The sequence below is a fragment of the Polypterus senegalus genome, chromosome 11, assembly GCF_016835505.1.
Source record: "Polypterus senegalus isolate Bchr_013 chromosome 11, ASM1683550v1, whole genome shotgun sequence".
In the NCBI taxonomy this organism is placed as follows: Eukaryota; Metazoa; Chordata; class Cladistia; order Polypteriformes; family Polypteridae; genus Polypterus; species Polypterus senegalus.
This window is the reverse complement of record NC_053164.1, coordinates 122,436,089-122,459,303: the sequence shown is the minus strand read 5'-3', so window position 1 is coordinate 122,459,303 and position 23,215 is coordinate 122,436,089. Positions and strand designations below refer to the sequence as shown.

At 38.3% G+C, this 23,215-nt stretch overlaps 1 protein-coding gene across 2 annotated transcripts in view; it reads left to right on the top strand.

The window, feature by feature from the left end:
* Window positions 1-23,215, top strand: part of LOC120539483 — a 33,645-nt gene that overhangs the window by 5,094 nt on the left and 5,336 nt on the right. The window contains exons 5-8 of one of the 2 annotated variants that reach the window (XM_039769585.1): window positions 4,840-4,993; window positions 11,849-11,972; window positions 12,162-12,250; window positions 12,409-12,515. In XM_039769585.1, coding sequence (XP_039625519.1) covers window positions 4,840-4,993; window positions 11,849-11,972; window positions 12,162-12,250; window positions 12,409-12,515 — 474 coding nt within the window. Of the gene's footprint in view, window positions 1-4,839; window positions 4,994-11,848; window positions 11,973-12,161; window positions 12,254-12,408; window positions 12,516-23,215 lie in introns of both variants that reach the window. The other variant, XM_039769584.1, reaches the window with a different exon arrangement.

Here is a 23,215-nt window from a genome sequence, read left to right as displayed (position 1 = left end):
TTCAGTGAGGTGACATTCCACATCCCAAGATCTAGCTTCCGTAGCTGAGGATTGGACCGTCCAGGTCCCCGCCTTCGGCCACCACCCAACTCGCACTGCACCTGACCTTTTTGGCCCCTCCCATAGGTGGTGAGCCCATGGGAAGGGGGACCCACGTTGCCTCTTTGTGCTGTGCCTGGCCGAGCCACATAGGTGCAGGCCTGGCCACCAGGCGCTCGCCATCGAGCCCCACCTCCAGGCTTGGCTCCAGAGGGGGGTCCCAGTGACCCGCATCCGGGTGAGAGAACGCCTGTGTCACTCGTGAGGGGTACTCAGAGTATGGGGTACCGGACCCCCTGCTAAGGGCTGTTCGGTCCCTGTACAACCGGTGTCAGAGCTTGGTCTGCATTGCCGGCAGTAAGTCGAACATGTTTCCAGTGTGAGTTGGACTCCGCCAGGGCTGCCCTTTGTCACTGATTCTGTTCCTAACTTTTATGGACAGAATTTCTAGGCACAGCTAGGGCATTGAGGGGGTCTGGTTTGGTGGACTCAGGATTGGGTCACTTCTTTTTGCAGATGATGATGTCCTGTTTACTTCATCAGACCGTGATCTTCAGCTCTTTCTGGATCGGTTCGCAGCTGAGTGTGAAACAGCTGGGATAGGAATCGGTACCTCCAAATCCGAGATCGTGGTCCTCAGCCGGAAAAGGGTGGAGTGCCCTCTCAGGGTTGGGAGTGAGATCCTTCACCAAGTGGAGGAGTTCAAGTATCTCGGGATCTTGTTCACGAATGAGGGAAGAATGGAGTGTGAGATCGACAGGCGGATCGGTGCGGTGTCTGCAGTGATGCGAGCTCTGCATCGGTCTGTCGTGGTGAAAAAGGAGCTGAGCTGTAAGGCAAAGCTCTCAATTTACCAGTGGATCTATGTCCCTACCCTCACCTATGATCATGAGCTATGGGTAGTGACCGAAAGAACGAGATTGCGAATACAAGCAGCTAAAATGAGTTTCCTCTGCAGGGTGTCTGGGCTTTCCCTTAAAGAGAGGGTGAAAAGCTCAGTCATCTGGGAGGGGCTTAGAGTAGAGCTGTTGCTCCTCCGCATCGAAAGGAGTCAGGTGAGGTGGCTCAGGCATCTGATCAGGATGCCTCCTGGACGCCTCCCTGGTGAGGTGTTTGGGCAAGTCTAACTGGGAGGTGGCCCTGGGGAAGACCCAGGACACGCTGAAGAGACTGTCTCCTGTTCTGGGAACGCCTTGGGATTCTCCCAGAAGGGCTAGAAGTAGTGGCCAGGGAAAGGGAAGTCTGGGCATCTCTGCTCAAGCTGCTGCCCCTGCGACCCGATTTTGGATAAGCGGAAGAGGATGGATGGATGAGCCGAGTCCAGTACTTATCTACATATCCTTCTAAAATGGTTTGATATTTGTCCATCTAATTGCCATAGAAATTTTAAACTGGGATTTTTGCTGTCTGTTCTGTTTTAGTCATGTGGAAAATGTTTGCAAATCAGTAGGCCCAAGAAATTTTTTGAGTTGTGCATTTTAAATGTACATATATGCATGCACATGCTCACATACTCTGGGCACATGTTTGTGAAGAGAAAATAATGAACACACAGACACATACCAGGTTGGTGTCAAAAAACCTGCGCCATAAATACAGTAATAAAGGTATTCGAGTGTCCACTAATGCAGATTGTGTGTGTCCTTTGCAATATGTTTTCAGATGGTCGCCAAAGCACAGCCTGATTGTTGCAATTGGGACACAAGTGTGTATTTTTGCGCACTTTCCCTCTAAAACCCCCATGTGCTGCTTGTACATGAGATGCTACAATATCCGTGTCTGATCTACATAAGCAATGCTGCCTCTTGCGCTATTGTATGCTACCACAGCACAAAGCTTTGTGTCGGAGGAAATGTGGAAGTCACTAACATTGATGGGTGCCGCATTCTGAATGGTTGTTAGGGGACTAATGTCTTGCTTGTCCTTGCATTTGATCAGTAGTTTTGCCTTTTTTTTTCATGCAGCTACTGTTGCTCCACGCTGAAGCGTCATATAACTGAATTCATTGGGAATCTCACTGCGGGTTCCTTGTATAGTATACCACATGCATTAGGTTTCCTTTCCGTGTCATCGTTTGATTACCAGTTCACATCATCCTCACTATCACTTGATTCCGGCAATGTTCAGTTTCAGTTTGTTCTACAGAGGCCTTTATGGCTTTTCTTGTACTTTTACAGGGAGGCTATGCTCTGATGAGTTAAATTGGCGAAGAAAAATGCATAGAAATAGTAATAATTTATTTTTATTTCAGCCACCAGATCTCAAAAGAACACTGTCCCAAGCATTATTTGCGCTTTAAAGCGGTCATTACACGTCACTCTGAATATCGGTTGTACTTAACCTGGAATTGCTTAGAATTACAAGCACAAGTCACTCTCAGAATTAACACCAAGAAGGTTAAGCCGCCTCTCAGCGTCATGTGGCTTGCTTACTTCATTTAGCTCAATGTATTTACAACCCCAATTCCAAAAAAGTTTGGACGCTGTGTAAAATGTAAATTTAAAACTGAAATCTGCTTGAGATTTGCAGATCACCCATATTTTAATTCACAATAGAACATAATAATAATTCATTACATTTTATATAGCTCTTTTCTCAGTACACAAAGCGCTATCCACACGGAGGAACTGGGAAGCGAACCCACAATCTTCCACAGTCTCCTTACTGCAAAGCAGCAGCACTACCACTGCGAACATAAAAATATCAAATGTTTAAAGTGAGACATTTTACTATTTCATGAAAAATATTGGCTCATCTTGAATTTTAAAGGCAGCAACCCACCTCAAGGTTGGGTCGAGGACAACAAAAGGCAGGAAAAGTGGTTCTAAAAAGAAACAGCTGGAGGAATGTTTTGCAACTAATTGATTTCATTGACAACAGGCGAGTAACAGGATTGTTTTTAAAAAGAGCATCTTAGAGAAGCGTAGTCTCTCAAAAGTAAACATGGTCAGAGGTTCATCAATTTGCAAAAAAACTGTCAAATTGTAGAACAATTTCAGAATAATGTTCCTCAAAGTCAAATAGTGAAGACTTAGAATATCTCATCTATGGCACATAATATAATTCTTTGCGTTTTATATAGCGCTTTTCTCACTACTCAAAGTGCTTGCTCAAGGGCCCAACAGACCAGAGTCCCTTTTGGCATTTATGGGATTCGAACCGGCAACCTTCCGATTGCCAGTGCAGGTCCCTAGCCTCAGAGCCACCACTCCGCCTCGGAGAATCTGGAGAAATCTCTGTGCGCAAGGGACAAGGCTGACAATCAATATTGGTTGCAAGTGATCTTTGAGCCCTCAGGTGAGATTGCATTAAAAACGGGAATGATTCTGTCATGGAAGTCACTGCATGCACTCAGGAAATCATTATCTGTGAGCACAGTTTGCTGCACCATCTGCAAATGCAGGTTAAAGCTCTATCAGAAATGTTGCTGTCTTCTCTGAGGCAAAGTGGAAAACTCCAAACTTTGATTTGTCTGATCACAGATCAGATTCTCTTTGTAAAACATGGATGCCGTGTCCACTGGACTAAAGAGGAGGAGGGCCATCTGGCTTGTTATCCGCGCATGGTTGAAAATCCTGCATCTATGGTGGTATGCGGGTGCATTAGTAACTATGGAATTGGGAGCATGTATATCTAGAAAGGCACTATCAATGCTGAAAGGTATATACAAGTTTTAGAGCAACATACAAATGCTCCCATCCAGACAACTTGTCTTTCAGGGAAAGTTTTGAATATTTCAGCAAGACCATGCTAAACCGCATACTGAGTCTATTACAGCAGCATGGCTTCATTGTGGAAGAGTTTGGGTGCTAAACTGACCTATCTGCAGTCCAGACCGTTCACCAATTGAAAACATTTTGCCGCATCATGAAATAAAAAATGACAAGGACGACTCAGGACTGTTGAGCAGCTCGAATCTTGTATCGGACAAGAATGGGACAACATTCTTCTCCCAGAAGTCCAGCAACTGGTGGCCTCACTTCTCAGACATTTATGGATTGTTAAAAGAAGAGGGGATGTTACAGTGGTAGACCTGGCCACTGTCCCAAATTTTCGGAGATGTTATTGCCATTAAATTCAAAATAGCCTTATTTATTTCTAAAAATGGTAAATTTTATAGGTTTTCTATGTTTTTTTAATGAATAAAATACAGGTTTGAGTTTGCAAATCATTACATTCTGTTATTTTTTGGAATTGAGGCTGTATTTTCTTAATTTGAAATATTTTTCCTTCTAATTTTACGTGTGTATGTAATTGTTTAACACATTTACTTGTTTGGTATAATGATTAACACTGTATTCTAAATTTATTTTTTAAAATAGGTGGCCCTGTTTCATGGTTCAAAATCTTAAATTGCTTACATTTGTAACCCAGAACTGCATTACTCTTAATCCTTGAATTAACTGAAGATTATAGTGTCAAACTTTCAAAAAATCTTGAAGCAAAAGTTTCTTTAAAGTATTCACTTACAGTACAGTCATGGGATCAAAGTACAGTAACTGGAGCCTGTAAGATGTCATTGGTAGTGAGCTAATTGAATCAGGCCTGTTTATATTTTCCAGTTTACCAAATCATGTATTTGGAATGTGAGAGAAACTTGAGACACACACATTTGTAAAGGAGCTTGAAATATAAGAATGATCAAGCCAGGGTTTGAACTTGACTTAACTGAAGGAGTTGGTATAAATTTTTTTTTTTTTAATGGCTTTAATTACATATTTTTAACACATTCCCTCGGTCTTGTCTATCAGTCTAGTTTGAAGGATACTTGAATGAGTTAATATCCTATTTTATTAACAGGAGACTGACAACAGCTCAATAACTGTGGGCTCGGCAGAAAGATGGGAGAGTTGGACTTTCAGACAGCAGCTAGAAACTATGGAAAAGGAGAAGCGAGAGCTTGAAGCAAAAGCCCAACTTGCAAATGAGAGTGTAAAAAACCTGAAACATGAAAGTAGGTTTTTTGTTTTTATACAGTGGAACCTCGGTTCACGACCATAATTCGTTCCAGAACTTTGGTCGTAAACCGAGTTGGTCGTGAACCGAAGCAGTTTTCCCCCATAGGTTTGTATGTAAATACAATTAATCTGTTCCAGACCGTACAAACTGTATGTAAATATGTAAAGATTAAGCACAAATATAGTTAATTACACCATAGAATGCACAGTGTAATAGTAAACTAATGTAAAAACATTGAATAACACTGACACAACACCCAGGCTCCCTGATCAGCTACACGAGCTGGCTCGCTCGCGCTCTCTTTCTCTCTCTGTAGCACACACACCACCAAAGCCCCTCCCTCCCTCCCTCAGCTACAGGAGCAGCCTGGCTCTCTCTCTCTCTCTCTCTCTCTCTGTGTAGCGCACGCATACACACACACACACCACCCATCCCTTCCCTGTCAGCTGCCCGTGCTCGCGCAGCATTTTTTTTAAATGAGTTAAGCACAGAAGAAAAAAAACCTCGCACAAATCCGAACTGCATTTAAAAACCAACTCACAAGCAACCAAAAAAGTAACATTGCAACAAAAGTCCTCCATGTAAACAATTTTTTTAATGAGTTTTAAGCACAAGGAAGAAAGCGAACATTTGAAAAAAGAGAAAAATGACATTGCAACAAATCGCATTATGAACTAAAAAATTTTACTTTTGAAAAATCCGTAATACAAAAACCACCAAGAAAACTAACCTTGCATGAAGTTCTTGTGACCCTCCACATTACTGGCAGTCTGGCTTTGTTTACATTGTGCTGCTTGAAAGCATGAGGGTTCTCAGATTGGTAAATGAGTAAACTGGTAAACAGTTTTTCCACCTCTTGTAATTTCTTTCTTTACTTCGATTTCAATTTTCTTCAAAAATTTCTCCTGACCACTCTTCACTTGCTTAGAAGCCATAGTTAACTGCAAAAGCACACGAAATACTGTAGAACACAGAGAGTGCACGTCTTATTGAAAACAATGAACAAGGAGCGGCTTTGCTTAAATGAAAAAGCATGGCAGCTCTCTTTCTCTCTCAGGCTGCCTGTGGTGGTGGGGATGGCTCGCTCTCTCTCTCTCTCTCTCTCTCTCTCTCTCTCTCTCTCTCTCTCTCTCTCTCTCTCTCTCTCTCTCTCTCTCAGCCTCGGCTCAGGCAGGCAAGGGAAACTGGCTTGTTCGTATACCGAGTGTGTGGTTGTGAACCAAGGCAAAAGTTTGCCGAGCTTTTTGGTCGTGAACAGAGGTTCCACTGTAATTGTGCATGGATTCTCGCCCAGATTTAAGATTTTTGCGCTATTCATAAAACTAATTTTTGAATGTGGTTTGGCTGCTGTTCACGTCAGTTTCCCAATACTTCTCATATGCAAGGTGACTAAGTATATTGATGCATTTGCTTTGGGAAATTACCATTAACTGGATCTCGAAGCACATTTGTTCAGGAAACTGTAGGAAGGGTCGAAACCCAAAACTGGAGAAACTTGGCAAAACTGAATCGCTAAACTGAGTAATGGCAAATTGATTATTGCTTGAAGTTCGTAGCCAACAGACTTAATGTTGCCAGTATCTAGACACTAAACCATTAACAGAGATGGAGTGCATTTTAGTGATGAATATCTTTAGATTGATTTGACTCTAAGCAATTAAGGGTTGCATTAGTAATTGTAAACTGCAATAAATACAGCATGGAGCTGTAAAATATCAGTGATGCGACACCCCATGTCTTCGGGAGGTAAGCCTTCGCTTAACATCCTGTCAATGGAGAATTAATGTCAAAACTTACAAGGTGGTGATAAATGCAAAAAATAACTCATTTTCGTGTCGTTAACACTAGAATTACCAGAGCCTACGAAAAAACTTACCCACCTTAAATCGCTTCTTAAAATCGTTCACAGCTCTCCACCAGCGTCTTTTGTCATCTAAATGTGCTGATAAAAATCAGGCTGCAAGCAGCCGGCTATTCCATCCCCCCACCGACTTAGAACGTGCACAAACCTCTCCCAGCTCATGTCTTGATTGATTATCTGGGAGTGAAGTGGAGTTTTAGAGTGGAAAGAATAGATCATTATTTGGAATACACGCATTTCACGTGTGTTCCATTTCTACAATAATCCGTGTAAACACATTTTTAAAACAAACGTTTTTCATATTGTAGTAGTAAATGACAAAATATAAGCATAAACTATATAATGTATGAAGCCTGAAGTCCAAATATCAAACACTTCCACAAAAGGTACACATATAATAGAACAAGTATGCTTTTATTCAAAAATATAACTGCAGAAAAAAGCCACCTTAGCATGCCACGACATGTGTACTTGTTGCAGTGTACGCATCTCTCTGTGCTATGGTTCCTATTACACTGAATGAGCACCTGACATTGTACTTTCTTCCCTATATAAATAACATTCGAGTATAGTGCGTCTCCAAATAAATCACATTTGAGTTATAGCACATCTTTATGTGAAAACAGCATTGTCAGGTTTTTGGGGAATCGTGAACGCGACTGAGAGAATGGAACTGAATTAAAAAAAAGACTGAAATCAAATGTATGTTTTTATTCTAAAATAGTTAAGTACATGCAATATTATTTGAAAGCGAACAGCGTCAGATCGGGTTTGAATATGCCCGATCTGGCGCTGTTCGTTTTCAAATCATATTGCATGTACTGTGCGTTGAAACTGCTGCACTGAATAAGCGGACGCCTTCTGTAACAGCGTCCGTGTGTATTCAAACCCGATCTGACGCTGTTTGTTTTCCAATAATATTGCATTAGTGCGATGATGTTTTTACATATATTGTCTCTTTCATTCATCTTGCGGTTTGTAATCAGTGACCGCGTGTTTTTTCCTCGATCTTGCCAGTTAGCACATGTTGCTGTATGATGCTGTTTCTTTTGTACTTCAGGATATGCAGAGGACAGAATAGTACAGAGCAGTAAGTTCAGCGCTATATGCAATCAGACAGACAAACAGGCAGAGAAGGCACTAGATATATAAATAAACAGGGAAGGCACTGTATAATAGATATATAAAAATATATAAGGGGATAGATATATAGATAGGTAGGAAGGAAAGGCACTATATGATAGGCAGACAGACAGGGAAGCTCCTATATAATAATAAAATTACTGTTATTACTATGTAGATAGACAAGGAGTTCAGCGTCGCAGCGTGTATTCAAACCCGATCTGACGCTGTTCGTTTTCAAATAATATTGCATGTACTTAACTATTTTAGAATAAAAACATACATTTGATTTCAGTCTTTTTTTTTTATTCAGTTCCATTCTCTGTTGCGTTCACGATTCCCCAAAAATCTGACAATGCTGTTTTCACATAAAGATGCGCTATAACTCAAATGTGATTTATTTGGAGACGCTCAATACTCGAATGTTATTTATATAGGGAAGAAAGTACAACGCCAGGTGCTCATTCAGTGTAATAGGAACCATAGCACAGAGAGATGTGTACACTGCAACAAGTACACATGTCGTGAATGTAGGAAGGGTGTGTGGAAATTGTTAATATTTGAATGTGGTGATTTTATATAGCACGGATCGGAAATCGGTTCTTAGCATTGCACCACGCAAGCTGTCGTATCAACTGCCTACTGTAACTTGCTTTATTTTTTCTTCACTTATAGTCTAGAATAAAAGTGCACTTGTTTTTTATTCTTGTACACCAACATATGTTCCTGTGTTTGGCGACGGGGCATGCTCAAAAAATAGGCGTGTAATGCCACGAAAAGTGCACGCAGGCACTTCAGTTCGCAAGCATTGGTACGAGAATGCAGTCACAAGTACGCTGCAGAGCTACAGCGCATCTTTATGTGAAAACAGCATTCTCAGATGGGGGGTAGGGAAGGATCCTGAACACGACTGAGACTGAGAATGAAAAGTGAATAAAAAAAAAAAAACTAACCTTTACTTTACAAGTATCCTAAATTACTGGCTGTTACACACGGAAATCAAATGCGTGTTTTTATTCTAAAATAGTAAGAATAGGAGCAGTTTACTTCTCAAAATTGAGCCATGTGGGATCAAACTCATGACCTTTTGGATACTAGTCAGTGGCTGATACCGTTATGCTACCGTGGTAGCTGTAGTAAGTATGTGTCAATATGGCATGCTAAGGTGGCTTTTTTCTGCAGTTATATTTTTGAATAAAAGCATACTTGTTCTATTATATGTGTACCTTTTGTGGAAGTGTACATTTGGTGTATAGTGTATATGGAAGTGTATATTTGGACTTCAGGCTTCATACATTATATAGTTTATGCTTACATTTTGTCATTTACTACTACAATATGAAAAACGTTTGTTTTAAAAATGTGTTTACACGGATTACTGTAGAAACGGAACACACGTGAAATGCGTGTATTCCAAATAATGATCTATTCTTTCCACTCTAAAACTCCACTTCACTCCTAGATAATCAATCAAGGCATGAGCTGGGAGAAGTTTGTTCACGTTCTAAGTCGGTGGGGGGGATGGAATAGCCAGCTGCTTGCAGCCTGATTTTTATCAGCACATTTAGATGACAAAAGACGCTGGTGGAGAGCTGTGAACGATTTTAAGAAGCGATTTAAGGTGGGACGGAATTAAGAGTTTTTTCGTAGGCTCTGGTAATTCTAGTGTTAAATGGGTGTTTTCTATTAATATTCCCCAATTTGTAAAGCCTCCAAGAAACCATAATAGATCATCTAAAAAATGATCTGAAGCAAACATGTCTCAAATCATAGTAGTGTGTGTATGTATATACACTGCTCACAAAAATTTAAAGGAACACTTTAAAGAAACACATTAGATACATCAGATCTCAATATGAAGTTGGATATCTATACAAATAACGACAGGGCAATGTCTTAGGAACAAAAGGATGCCAAGTCTTTTAATGGAAATAAAAGTTTTCTTCCTACAGAGGGCTCAATTGTGTAGACACCCTAAAGTCAGAGTGAAATGAAGATGTGGCAGGCTAGTCCATTTTTTCAAAAACTTAATTTCTGCTACTCAAAATGCTTTTCAGTATCTTGTGTGGCCCCCACGAGCTTGTATGCATGCTTGACAACGTCGGGGCATGCTCCTAATGAAACGACGGATGGTGTCTTGTGGCATTTCCTCCCAGATCTGTATGAGGGCATCCCTGAGCTGTTGTACAGTCTGAGGAGCAACCTGGCGGCGCCTAATGGACCGAAACATAATGTCCCACAGATGTTCTATTGGGTTTAAGTCAGGGGATCGTGAAGGCCATTCAATTGTTTCAATTCCTTCATCCTCCAGGTACTGCCTGCATACTCTTGCCACATGAGGCCGGGCATTGTCATGCATTAGGAGGAAACCAGGACCTACTGCACCAGCGTAGGGTCTGACAGTGGGTCCAAGGATTTCATCCTGATACCTAATGGCAGTCAAGATGCCGTTGTCTAGCCTGTAGAGGTCTGTGAGTCGCTCGATGGATATGCCTCCAAGATCATCACTGACCCACCACCAAACCAGTCATGCTAAACGATGTTACAGGCAGCATAATATTCTCCACGGCTTCTCCTAACCCTTTCACGTCTTTCACATATACTCAGGGTGAACCTGCTCTCATCTGTGAAAAGCACAGGACGCCAGTGGCAGACCTGCCAATTCTGGTATTCTATGGCAAATGCCAATTGAGCTCCCCGGTGCTGTGCAGTGAGCACAGGGCGCAGTAGGCATTTGGGCCCTCAGGCAACCCTCATGAAGTCTGTTTCTGATTGTTTGGTCGGAGACATTCACACCAGTGGCCTGCTGGAGGTCATTTTGTAGGGCTCTGGCAGTGCTCATCCTGTTCCTCCTTGCTCAAAGGAGCAAATAGTGGTCCTGCTGATGGGTTATGGACCTTCTATGGCCCTCTCCAGCTCTCCTAGAGTAACTGCTTGTCTCCTAGAATCTCCTCCATGCCCTTGAGACTGTGCAGGGAGACACAGCAAACCTTCTGGCAATGACACGTATTGATGTGCCATCCTGGAGAAGTTGGACTACCTGTGCAACCTCTGTAGGGTCCAGGTATCACCTCATGCTACCAGTAGTGACACTGACTGTAGCCAAATGCAAAACTAGTGAAGAAACAGTCAGAAAAGATGAGGAGGGAAAAATGTCAGTGGCCTCCACCTGTTAAACCATTCCTGTTTTGGGGGTCATCTCATTGTTGCCCCTCTAGTGCATCTGTTGTTAATTTCATTAACACCACAGCAGCTGAAACTGATTAACAACCCCCTCTGCTACTTAACTGACCAGATTAATATCCCATAAGTTTCATTGACTTTATGCTATACTCTGATTAAAAAGTGTTCCTTTAATTCTTTTGAGCAGTATATAATAATTTGCTCTGTAGCAAAATAGTGTTACTTTTTCTGATGGCACATGAGACTTCTATTACAAAACCCCAAAGCTGTCGAAATGGCCACTCCTTTTGTAACCCTGTGTGGTGATTCTCTCTCTCTCTCTCTCTCCCTCTCTCCTTGTTTTGCTGTGAACAGTGAGCTGATTGCTACTCTCAACAGAACATATTTTATGCTAGCAAACTCTGATCTCTATGTGAAACATCAAAACTGTAAAATCTGCGTACATTCATTCATAAAAAGGCAGCTTATCACAATCATTTTTCTCTTATATTGTCTAGCTTTCCCCAGTGTACCATTTAAATATGTGATTGTTGATCTACATACAGTAAATTTAAATTACACTTGAATCCAGGGTCATATCTGTTTTGATGTCTATTATATAAGCTATATATTGAATTCCATGGTTTATTTCTTTCACTACAGTGTCTTGTAATGGTTTTTATTAAATGTGTTTTTTTTTTTTAGTTGCTGTGTTGCAGAAACGGTTACAATTAGCAGAAAATCCTCCTCCTTTGTTGTCCCCTCCCCGGCCTCCTACACCACCATTGCCACCACCTCCACCACCACCTCCCTCACTCAACCCACTCCGGTAAGTGTTATCGTATCTGACCAGCATATTAATTGTTATGGTCTGGGTGGTAGGGTGGTTTGGGCATGATTCACAGAGTGAATTTTAAAGTCCATTTTGAAAGTTTACTTGGTTTGATACTTGATAAAACATTTCTTAGAAAATTTTAATCTTAAAATGACTAAGACATATCTGGGCTCATTATTTTAGGTCTTTATTTTCTATCATACACAAGAAAAAAGAATCCAGTAATCCACCTGGTGAACATTCTGAGCAAGAAAGTATTCCTGTTGCTTCAGGTGGTAATTGTCATTTGACTTAATTTTTTTGAAAATCATTCTTTTACTTTTTTTTTTTTTTTTTTTCTGAAATACCAAAGCCACTTACTACTTGGATAGTATTTTATTTATAAGCACTAGATCATTGTCAATCAGTATACTTTTTATTCTTTGTGTAGGTGAAAGTTTATCTTCCTCATCCCCCCCTCCTCTTCCTGTAATGAATGAGATGCTGCAGTTGATAAGACATGGTGTTTCACTAAAACCAGTAGTTCCACTACAAAAAGTAAGACTACCTCTTGTTAAACTTTAAAGAAGGAACTATACTCTTTTACTCTGTTCAGAAGTTTTTAACTTAGTTATTTGTACTATGTTTTAACGATCACATCTTGGAGCTTTGAATGGTAATTGTAGAAATATTTGAGAAAATGAGTTAAGTGATTGTTAAATCATTTTGAAGTAACTGGCGTTTTAAGTAACTTTTGTACTTATAGTGGTGTAACCTTGCATACATTTATCCTATTCTAAACCTGCTTAGCCAGGGTAGGGTTGTGGGGAAGCTGGAGCCTCTCCCACTAAAAATTGGGTGCGAGACAGGAGCAATCCCAAGAAAGAGTGACAGTGTTAAACATTTGCCAAAAATTCACTGGGAAATGCCCTCTTTTGTACCGTATACAATAACAGAGTTTAAATTTATTGATCATGACTTTCAGTATGTTGAAAATGTATACAAAAAAAGGTTTTGTTGCTGGGTGGGTGTGTGGTGTGTTTTTTAAACCCTCACCCCGTGAAGAGGAAAATCCTGCGATTATTCAGAGATGTCCTAAACATAATTTTCCACCAACACTACAGCTGCTATATGGTGCACTATATAGCAATTTATAGAAATGGGTGATAATGTCATAATATAGAAATGATTACAACAAACTGAATATATCGATACGAAAACCAACACCAGCATACATTAACACAAAATTAAACCCTTGACTGTGCAGCACTTGAATTGATGCCACACACTTCAAACAGCAATGCAAACCATACAAAAAGCAACATCAAAGCTCTCTTAATTCAGTCAAGAATTTTGGTAAACTGTGAGTGATAAGCCAGCAGTAAGGGTGAGAGTTCAAGTTAATGTGGAGGGAGATGAATGTGCTTCATAACAAAAAAAAAAACAAAGATCTCTCCCTAGGATTAATGACCATGCTAGTTTGGGTGCTATAGTTGCTTCATCTTTTCCATTTGGAACAGATGGGGGATGCTAAATAAGTTTTTAATTCTAAAATAGTGTCCTTCTCACCCCTTAAAGTAGTGTCAGACACTGAAAATATTCTTCCACTCAACTCTTGCTGAACATTGCACTTCATTGCATTGAACTCTCCAGCCAGGGGCATTCCCCCTTTTCTTGTTCCCACTTGTGTGATCAAACTGGTTCCGTCCTACCAGAGTTCTTTTGGTGAACATAGAACCTTGGTGTCTTTTGATTCTGGATGCTAGTGGTGCATGATTAAAATGAAATCCATAACTGACGATTATTGGCACTGATATTATTATTGCGAATATTTTTGACAGCTCAAATAATAAAACCAGCCAATAAATACATTGCAGGCTTTAGAATATATAAACATATTAATAACGCACTGGACATCGGAGCAGTGCATCACCAAGCCAGACAGAGGAAGTATGTATAAAGCAAAAGGGATGACATGGTGGTGGTGGCATGTGTCGATGCATTGCACAAACTTGGCACAGAAAGAGGTCAAAGTAAAACTTGCCCTGTATGGAACTCCCACCGTACAACTTGGCTAGCATTATCTATGCCCAGGTCATTTACTGTGATTGAACTTGGCACGTGTTTTTCAGTCTGACTCAGTTTGGCACCCTTATTCATACCATTTGATAGCTGAATTCTGTTGCCAATATGAGGATCTTTCGGTGAAATATTAGGTAGTTGTGTAATTAAAGAGCAGGGGAAATGTCTGGCATTTTGCAATACTTATAATGTATTTTTAAATATGCTATGCTTTTGTAACTATTAACAGTACATCTTTGTGATTTTGGACATGTGCACAACCTCCTGCTGAAGGTAATGTTGAGTTGCTGTCTGTGCCAGTTAACAAGTTTGGGTATTATATGTGATCATACTCTTTTGAAGGGTACCAGTCTATCAAAATCACCTATTCAATTCTATTTGAATCTACAAGTATGTACATTTTTATGCTAAAGTTTTTTTTTGTTTTTTTTCCCACCTCATTTTAAAAAAAAAAAAACTTAATGGATGGCTCTAGTTTTACTAATGAAAACAAGCTAACCATTCAGCATTATAAGATGGCCGATCGTGTAAGTGAAGTGCAAAAACAGATTCTGCATCTTTACTTGTCTGAAGTAACTTATTTTACCTGTACTAATTGTGGCAACAACTAATCTTTTACAATAGAATGTCAGCCTTTGCATAAGACTTTCTTTTTCATTATTACACATTGTATTTGAATAACAATGTGCAATATGACGGCCTTTGTGATTTGCTAATCACATGGTTTCAAATTGTGATTTTGCTTTGAAAGCCATCATTAAGTCATGCCACCAATCACTATTTAATAATGTAAAATTTGAGAAAATGTTAAAATATGGGTTCTGCTGTATTAAGAAAACAAGTTGCATATGTATGCAACATCAAAGCAAGTCTTAAATGAGTATAATACAAGATTAAGAAATGTAAATTTAACCTAATAGTTCTGTTGTACATGTATGCAAAAACATTAAATGTAGCAATATAACACTACCTGTACATTTAATATTCATGTATTTATAAAGCTTAACTATTTAGATAGTGACACTATTAAATGCTGCTGCTTTTGTCATTTACAGCATATAATGTGCTAGAATACAAATAAAGCACCACCAAATAAAATATGCCTAAGTACCAGTACTTTTCAAGTTCAGTTTATACTTGAATAGTATTTGAACATTATCAGGCAAATATCTGCGAACCTGTATAGGATGACAAGATTTTAACTTAACCTCCATGGCCTACACAGAGTATACTTTTGGCATAAATACCATTGGGAATTCATTAATAGTTAAGTGAACTCCATATAGACAAAGCATTGGAGCCTGGTTCAGTCTTTACAGGAATGCAATTGCCATGTTATCTGTAATCGTGCGTTCTTGCTGCTTCTCCTGTAAGCACCATGTGGCCAGCTCTCTCTCCTTGAGTAGCTGTATCTCAGTTCTTGAGAAAGGCATTTGCTTTTCAGTATAAAATCTTCATTAATATAATGAAATGTTATGCTCTGACATGTTTCCATAGTTCTACTTAACAGGACAAATAAGATGCGGTTGCATAAATAAAGTGCATCTTGTTTTGGATCCCCTTTAATTATTGTGTAACATTTTGACATGAAGTAAAGGTTGTGTGTGGTAATGTACTTTTTATTTATTTAATTCGATGCTTGTCTTTTTTTGATACAGCGCGATGACTATCTGGTTTTGGTTTTGAAAGCCTGACGAATATGGATATCCATAATAGCATAAACGGGTAATGGTTATCTGTGTCGAGGATCATAGTTGCTACTTTGACCTGGGGCCTCCTGTATAAACGGTGCATATGCACAAAAATGTTGCGTAAGAACGTTTCGCCGTTCAAATTGTGATGTATAAAACCTAAGCTTGCCGTAAAGCCACACATTTCCACAGTAGCTCATACCCTGTTATACGCAAGTTCTGCGTTCGTTTTTGCGGCACCCAGCGTCAAAGCAGTGCTACTGTTCCTTTGTGGTTACCCTTTCTTTTTTAGATCCACATCCCTGATGCGGCTTTATAAATACACTGAAATTAACCACATTTTGTTTTATTAGTTTAATGCATCTAATTGTAATTAACCTGTAACAATATAATGGTCCACAGAATGGTCAAACTATTCCAAATACCAGAACTGCTTTAGCATTGTTACTCTCACTTCATCTTCTTTCACCTGCTCCCATTAGGGGTTGCCACAGCGGATCATCTGTTTCCATATTACTCTCACTGCACCACTCAGAGTATTTATATCACTGTATCTGAGTGTGAATCACAGCTGTACAGCAGCTGATCGGAAAGAGAATTATCGGGATACAGCATCAAGCACACGCTGCCTCAGCCATGCTGTCTATTGAACTGCTCTCATAAGGGAAACACTTCAGAGCCTTTCCTCATGGTTCAGAAACAGTTTCATACCAAGAACTCTAAATGCACTCCGTCCAAGTGCTCCTTGTAGAACTGTTCGTACTTATAAGTACAATTTACCTCACTATAAACTTGCGATGGGCATATTGCACAACCTGAGCCACTTTTTAAAGCGCGTATTTACATATGAGGACGATATCATTTTTAAGATGAAATGCAGCAAAATGTTATACAGATAAAACTTTAACTTCATTTAAATCTATATTGTTAATAATTAAACATGTGAGGACACGGTGCTGCAGCGCTAGCAAGCCGCTGGCGCTCCGTTCACAGATTGCTCCTGCCTCACACTGTATTCTTGCAGGTGCTGACACGATACTGGAAGGATAGATGTATAGAATAATTAAATACGTACTACAAAGATATTTCAATGTTTCTTAAAAGTTTTGAAGAATCTGCGTTCTAAGCTTACAGATGGCTTAACATCTATTACAGAGCTGATTGTATGGCGATTGGGTATTTGGAGAAAAAAGTAAGGACAGGAATTGGAGGTTAGTACATTTTGAAAGAGACAGTACTGCTACAATAAAGTATTTCATCGAAGGTCGCACAGCAAGCATCTTGTGTGCAACATGAACAATCACTGCACCACCGTGTTCCCATGTTTAAGAACATGCTTTAACTCCTATCATCATGAAAATATCGCGTATAAATCTCAGTATTTTAATTCCGAGAGCTGTAATATCATGAATGTAATGGATTCTGTGTCCTGTTGGAGGAAGAGAAAGCCCGGAAGCACGTAGTGATTCGCGCACACAGAGCACATAGAAGATCAAATACAAAACAAAGCATTTAACGTGCGAATTTAATTACGATGGGATTTGAGAAACTAGTAAATTTAAACAATTTTAAGATGAAGTTTATGATGTTCTGCTTTAATGACAAAATAAACTTCCACCCCCCCCTCTGTACCCTAATAAGCTTTCATATGACAATGAGACAGTGGGCTACGACTCGCCTTTTCACAGCGACTTTGATATCTGACAACTTATTTCCGACAATGTGCATTGTGCAACTTGGAACTTGAGCTTTTGAGTTTCTCCGAAACACTATCACTCGATCAACTTCCTCTTGTTGTTTATACCACTGTTTAAACCAACAAATAGTATGTTTTTTTTTTTCCTCGCCCCCACTTGGTATTCGCTGAAATTCTTCTATTTTTCCCCCATGCTTTTGTCATTGCCTTTTCACAGTACACTGAGCTTAAAGGTTATTTTATATTGATTTGCATATTCAAAGAGGTGGAATTGTGGGAGAAGTAGGGGTGGGGCAGCAGGCACATGCACGTGCGTTAATTTTCATGCTGACCGGGATTTATGTAGCGGAAGAACGTGGAAGCTGGTGTTCGCACAGATTTATGCATCTGGATTTTGTTGTGCGTAAAGCACATTTCTGCTTTTGTGCTTACATCATGTTGTTATAGTGCTAGTTCTACGCACGCCGTTATGCATGTGGCCCCTGGTGCTTTGCCTAGCTTACTGGACTATGTGGTTGGATTTTTTTTTTTTTTTTGGATAAATGTTTGCAAATAGTGCTGCAATAGTTTGCACAGTAAGCATTTTTTTGATCAACAAATTAAAGATTTTCTTAAATTAAGTTTTTTAATGTAGGTATTTAAGATGTAATTCACTGTACCAGTTACACATTATTAAAATATGTGGTAAAAGATGCTATAAATTTTTATAAATTTTGTACTGAATGCTTATGAATGCAATGAATGATGGTCATGCATGAAATGAGTGTAGTGTAGATTGACACTGAAATTGGTATTGCTGTGTGTGTGTGTGTTTGGGGTGATGTTCCTGCTGCATCAACAAAGAGCAGCAAGTCGAGGGTTATTTTAGCAGTACTGACTCTCTTGCATATAGCAGAGAGAGAGGGGATTGGCATATTAGCCTTTATGTTAAAGAAAGTGGAATAATAAACTCAATGGAGATAAAGGAATTGGAAGAGTCATTTTGGACTATGTGCTTGTTTTAAGTGCATCAGCTTAAATTTTTAATTGGAAAATGAATTAGAATTGAAATTGCTGGTTAGTAAACAATAGGCTGAGAGAGAGAGACTTGTATTTGTTGCTTTGTGTCATTCAGCATAAGGTTTTTTTTGTAAGAAACAAGTACTACATAATTAAAATGGTACTCTGTATTTATAATACCAAGAAGTAAGAATGTCTGACTGATACACTAAAGGCAAAACATCTGTATAAATATAGCAAATACATATTTTAGCCACCAAAAAAGCTGTAGTGTAATTAATGGTTTAAAATGTATGTACATGTATATTTACATTTAAGCAGTATAATTGCCAATTTCAACTTTTTAAGCTTCAGACAGCTTGCAATTTAATGAGAAGTAACTTATTTTCTTATGCTGTATTAATTATGGATTCATTTTTGTATGTAATTTGTTTTAAAGAATTTTTTTTAGGTATTATGGTCACTGAACAATAAGACTACAGAATTTCATTTTGTTAATTATAAAAATACACTTTAGTATAGGACATAGCTCAAGCATAACCAGATGCACAGAAGCCTTTAGTGTTCATATAAAGAAATATATTTTTTTTTAGGGATTGATTTGGCCAATCAAATAACGTAAAATTGAAATTGCCTTAAACCTGATTGGAGCATCCCTAGTGACTATCAAACTTTCCTTCCAAATGGTATCCTGTCCTTAAATTTTGTGTTTTATTTATTTTTTAAAAACAAGGCCTCCTACATATTCTGTACAATTTCACCATGATGAGACCATGTTTGTAACGATTTATTTGCCAAGGCAATGATGCAGACACTAAAGCAGATTCTTTAGCAACTTTCATTCATTAGGGCACACACAATTTATAAATGAAAATTTTTATATTTATACTAGCTGAAATAGCCGCTGTTGTCCAGGAAGAAAATAGTGGGGTTTTTTTAAATTTTTTTTCAAACGCATCTTTAAAAATAAAAATAAATTAACAATGAAGACTCACTAATGTGCTTGTATTGTTTACTGAAGTGCCTTGTGTTATACAGTGTTTTTAGTTTTTCCATCTTTGTTCTATATATAAAGGTTCTTAGGACTTGGTACCCTTGGACATGCCACATAGTTGTCCGTGTGAAAAATGGGCTGTTAAAATTGTTTCCAGCAATTTTCAATGATTGTGCAAACGTTCCAAGTGTCAAGTGGATGATAACAGACAAGATCGAATCTCCAATTAGTCTTTTCCAATTGAAATTCTTTTACAATCAATTAAATGTTAAATTTACCTATATAAATAAATATAAGCTAAATATCATAGCTATAGTTGGTCTGTACTTTCGATTTTGATAACTTAGTTTTTTGATTATAAACATATCAAAGAAACTTTTTTTTTTTTTACCAAAAATTGTAACCGCAACATGTTAAGTATGATGTTGCAAAACAAATGACCTATAGTTCATTAATGAATAAACAGAAATGGCAGAGACGTTGAATCTGCAAAATTTAATATAGGATGTTGGATAAAAAATATAATTGCTTACTTATATATATAATAGCCTATTTTAATCAAAATATAATTGCATAATAGTTTCAAAAGTAGTGTAAAAACAATGGGAAAAGCGAAGCCTTTAAGGTTTTTTGACAGAATAATTTTAAAGTTTTTATATATAGAATTTTTTGACAACATTAAAACTATTTAATATTAGGTTGATTGTTACCACTACAACATTGTTACAGTAAGAATAATGCAAGATGAAAATATAATTAACAAAAACAAACATTAAACGACAAAGCAGTAACACTACAGATTTTTCATAATAAAAATGTCAGTTGCTTTTACAGAGCACACCCGAAACGTTCCGAGCATCAACTGGATGATAACATACACCGGTTTAAATAGCCTAAACAACATTCGGGACGTGGCGCAGCGGGAAACTGTTTAAGGGTGGACCTTTTCAATGCTACATCGTTAAACACTCATGCAACGGAGTACATGCGTTAGTGGAGGTATTGAGTGGTGAAAATGGATAGAGAACTTTCCGAAACTGAAGCTGTAGCAGATGATAAAGTTGAACATGATGACACAGAAGAACTTTTGCCGAAAAAAGGAGCCATGTCTGTTGTCTGGAGATTTCGGTTTCAAAAGGTCGGATGTTGGCCAAACAACTATTTACTGCAAATGCTGTTGAGCTAAAGTTGTCGGCAGTGGCGGCAACACGAGCAATTTGCTGCACCACCTTAGCCGCAAACATGCTTTGGAGTACCATGAATGTATGGAACGAAGATTGGCACCCTCCACGTCCTCGCGTAAAACTGAAAAAGCTAGGGGCTACTCGAGTCAGTCGTCCCTTATAGACACGTTTGGTAGAGGTACTGCCTATGACATTGGAAAAAAAAAGCTGGATCGAGATAATCAATGCCATTAAAGTCCATATATCCAAAGACATGGTTCCATTAAATACTGTGGAGAAAGGCGGATTCAGGGCTATGATCAAGACACTGGATCCCAGATATGTGATCCCAAGTCGCAAGTGTAGTTGGTTTACAAAAAATTATATTTACTATTTATTCCTTTTCGGTTCAGTGCAATGCAACTTTTGACAAGCACCTCTGGATATTTTACCAAGTCTAAATGAATCTTTGGATGGTTGAAAATATGTTGTCAAAATTATAGTTTAAGTTGCTTGCAAAATTTGTTCAATAAAGGTTCTGTATTTTGACTACAACGTGATTCCTTGTCTTCATTACTGCCACCCCCTTGAAAACTATCACTTTATGGGGCCATGCAAACCTGTATTAATTATTGTGTGCACATTAAAAATTTTTTGTACAATGCACAATTCTCATGACAGTGGAATAGGTCATTCTTAGCCAGTCTACTGCAGTATTTGCAGTGGAAAATGTGGTTTAACATCCACACATGCATGTGGGGAAAAAAATAACATTAAATACTGTGAAACCGGTATAATTTTGGAAAAAAAAAAACGTGATTATACAATTTTGGTCATACTGCCCAGCACTAGTCCACTTTTATATAAAAATTATATATAGCAGCTCAAGTCACAAAGACCGAATGAGTCCCAAAAATAGTTGGGATGCCAAACTGGCCAGCTCTATTTAGTTTCAAAAGCAACAGGGGTGCGGTGGTGCTCAAACAAAGAATGCTGGCAGTCCCCTCCAGTTAGCTTTCTGGTTGTCGTTCAGAGTGTCAACTGGATGATAACATGCATAGAAGATTGCAAGATCACCATCCACCGTACCCAGAAGGGGGTGGGTTAGGGTTGATTTCACCCTACAGTATTTTTAGTTGACCAATGAGAAACGTGTACCAAGTTTCATGAAAATCTCTCCAGCTGTTCAGAAGTGATGCTGGAACATGCATACATACACACCTTGACTTTTTATTTAATAAAAATATGAGCGCGAGAGAAAAAAGCGAGTGCACTCGTTTAAAAGCTGCTTTGTCACACATTCAAAAGTCAGTAAAATGCCAAGCAGCAACACTTTTATATATAATATGTAAAGTGTGTGTAGCTTAACAGTAGTTTAAAATTTTGACATTAAGAACAATATTGTTTTCATTGAGGTACTGCACTTGTTCAAAAGCCTCTGACAGTGTCTTATCTGTAAAATTACTGTAGCCTAAAGCGGTGCTTTCTGAACATTTTATATGACAACTTCCCCAAGGACTTTTAAACTTCTCTTCAACAACCCAACATAATAGGAAGGAAAAGCATATTATTAAATGTTTTAAGTGCAAGGAAAACCGATAGGGGTATAAATAGTGGATGAATACATTCATTTTGTTACCACGCTTATTTTACCTTCACCTGTTTGTTGTAGGGTACAAATCTTGTAATCGATATTTAACAGACTTCCTATTGTCCAAATGACTTGAAATTTTGCACATTTACTCACTTCCGATGACAATACGTGAATCAATAATCAGTTTCACTAATTGATCCATGTTAATTAAATCAAATTTACATATGAAGAATAGTTTAATATTTCACCTGTAGAAGGCACTAGTAACAGAAATATTAAAGGAAGTGTTAAAATATTGATTACAAAATTATACTAAAACCCAAGACTAAAGTTGAATGAATATTTATTTAATAAATATATATTAAATAAAAGTGAAAAGTCTCTCATACATCATTCATAAAAGCGTGGGCACTATTAATCAATAAACATTCAAAAAACACTTCTTGTAAAAGTGCTTTTGCCAAGATTTTAAGTGATGTATGAGATACTTATTTTTTACTTTTTAGTACACTTTTTAACTTGATACAAGGTGAGGTTTTTAAAAAGTGTAATTTTAATTATATAATTTTAAATGTATATAAATTATATATAAAAATATATAATTTTTTTTTGGTTTGTCTTTTAAAGTGTTGTCTCTGTACAGAGTTCTTGGGTGGTAACTGAATTATTATTTCCACTTGCATGTTCTACACATTAATTTGTTGAAATTTTATCGGAAATAAACTCTTTGATACCCTTTTTAGTTTTATTTTCGAAGTTTACTTTTGACATTTCAAAATATGAGTACTCCTGTAGAACACAATTGTATAACTGTAAACTTTGAATTCAGACTCCAGGTCCAAAGATCAGGTAGTGGCTGTATACTATATTTAAAAATGCATGTATTCATACTCAAAAGTACCAGTAACTTCATGTACTGTATGGATATTTTACCATTCCATTCTCAGTGTTCAACTGTTCCCTATTACGTTTCATTATATACGCATTGCAGAGAGTTTCCAGTGTGGGGCTCAAACTCTTGGGCTCTAGGTTTGTAATC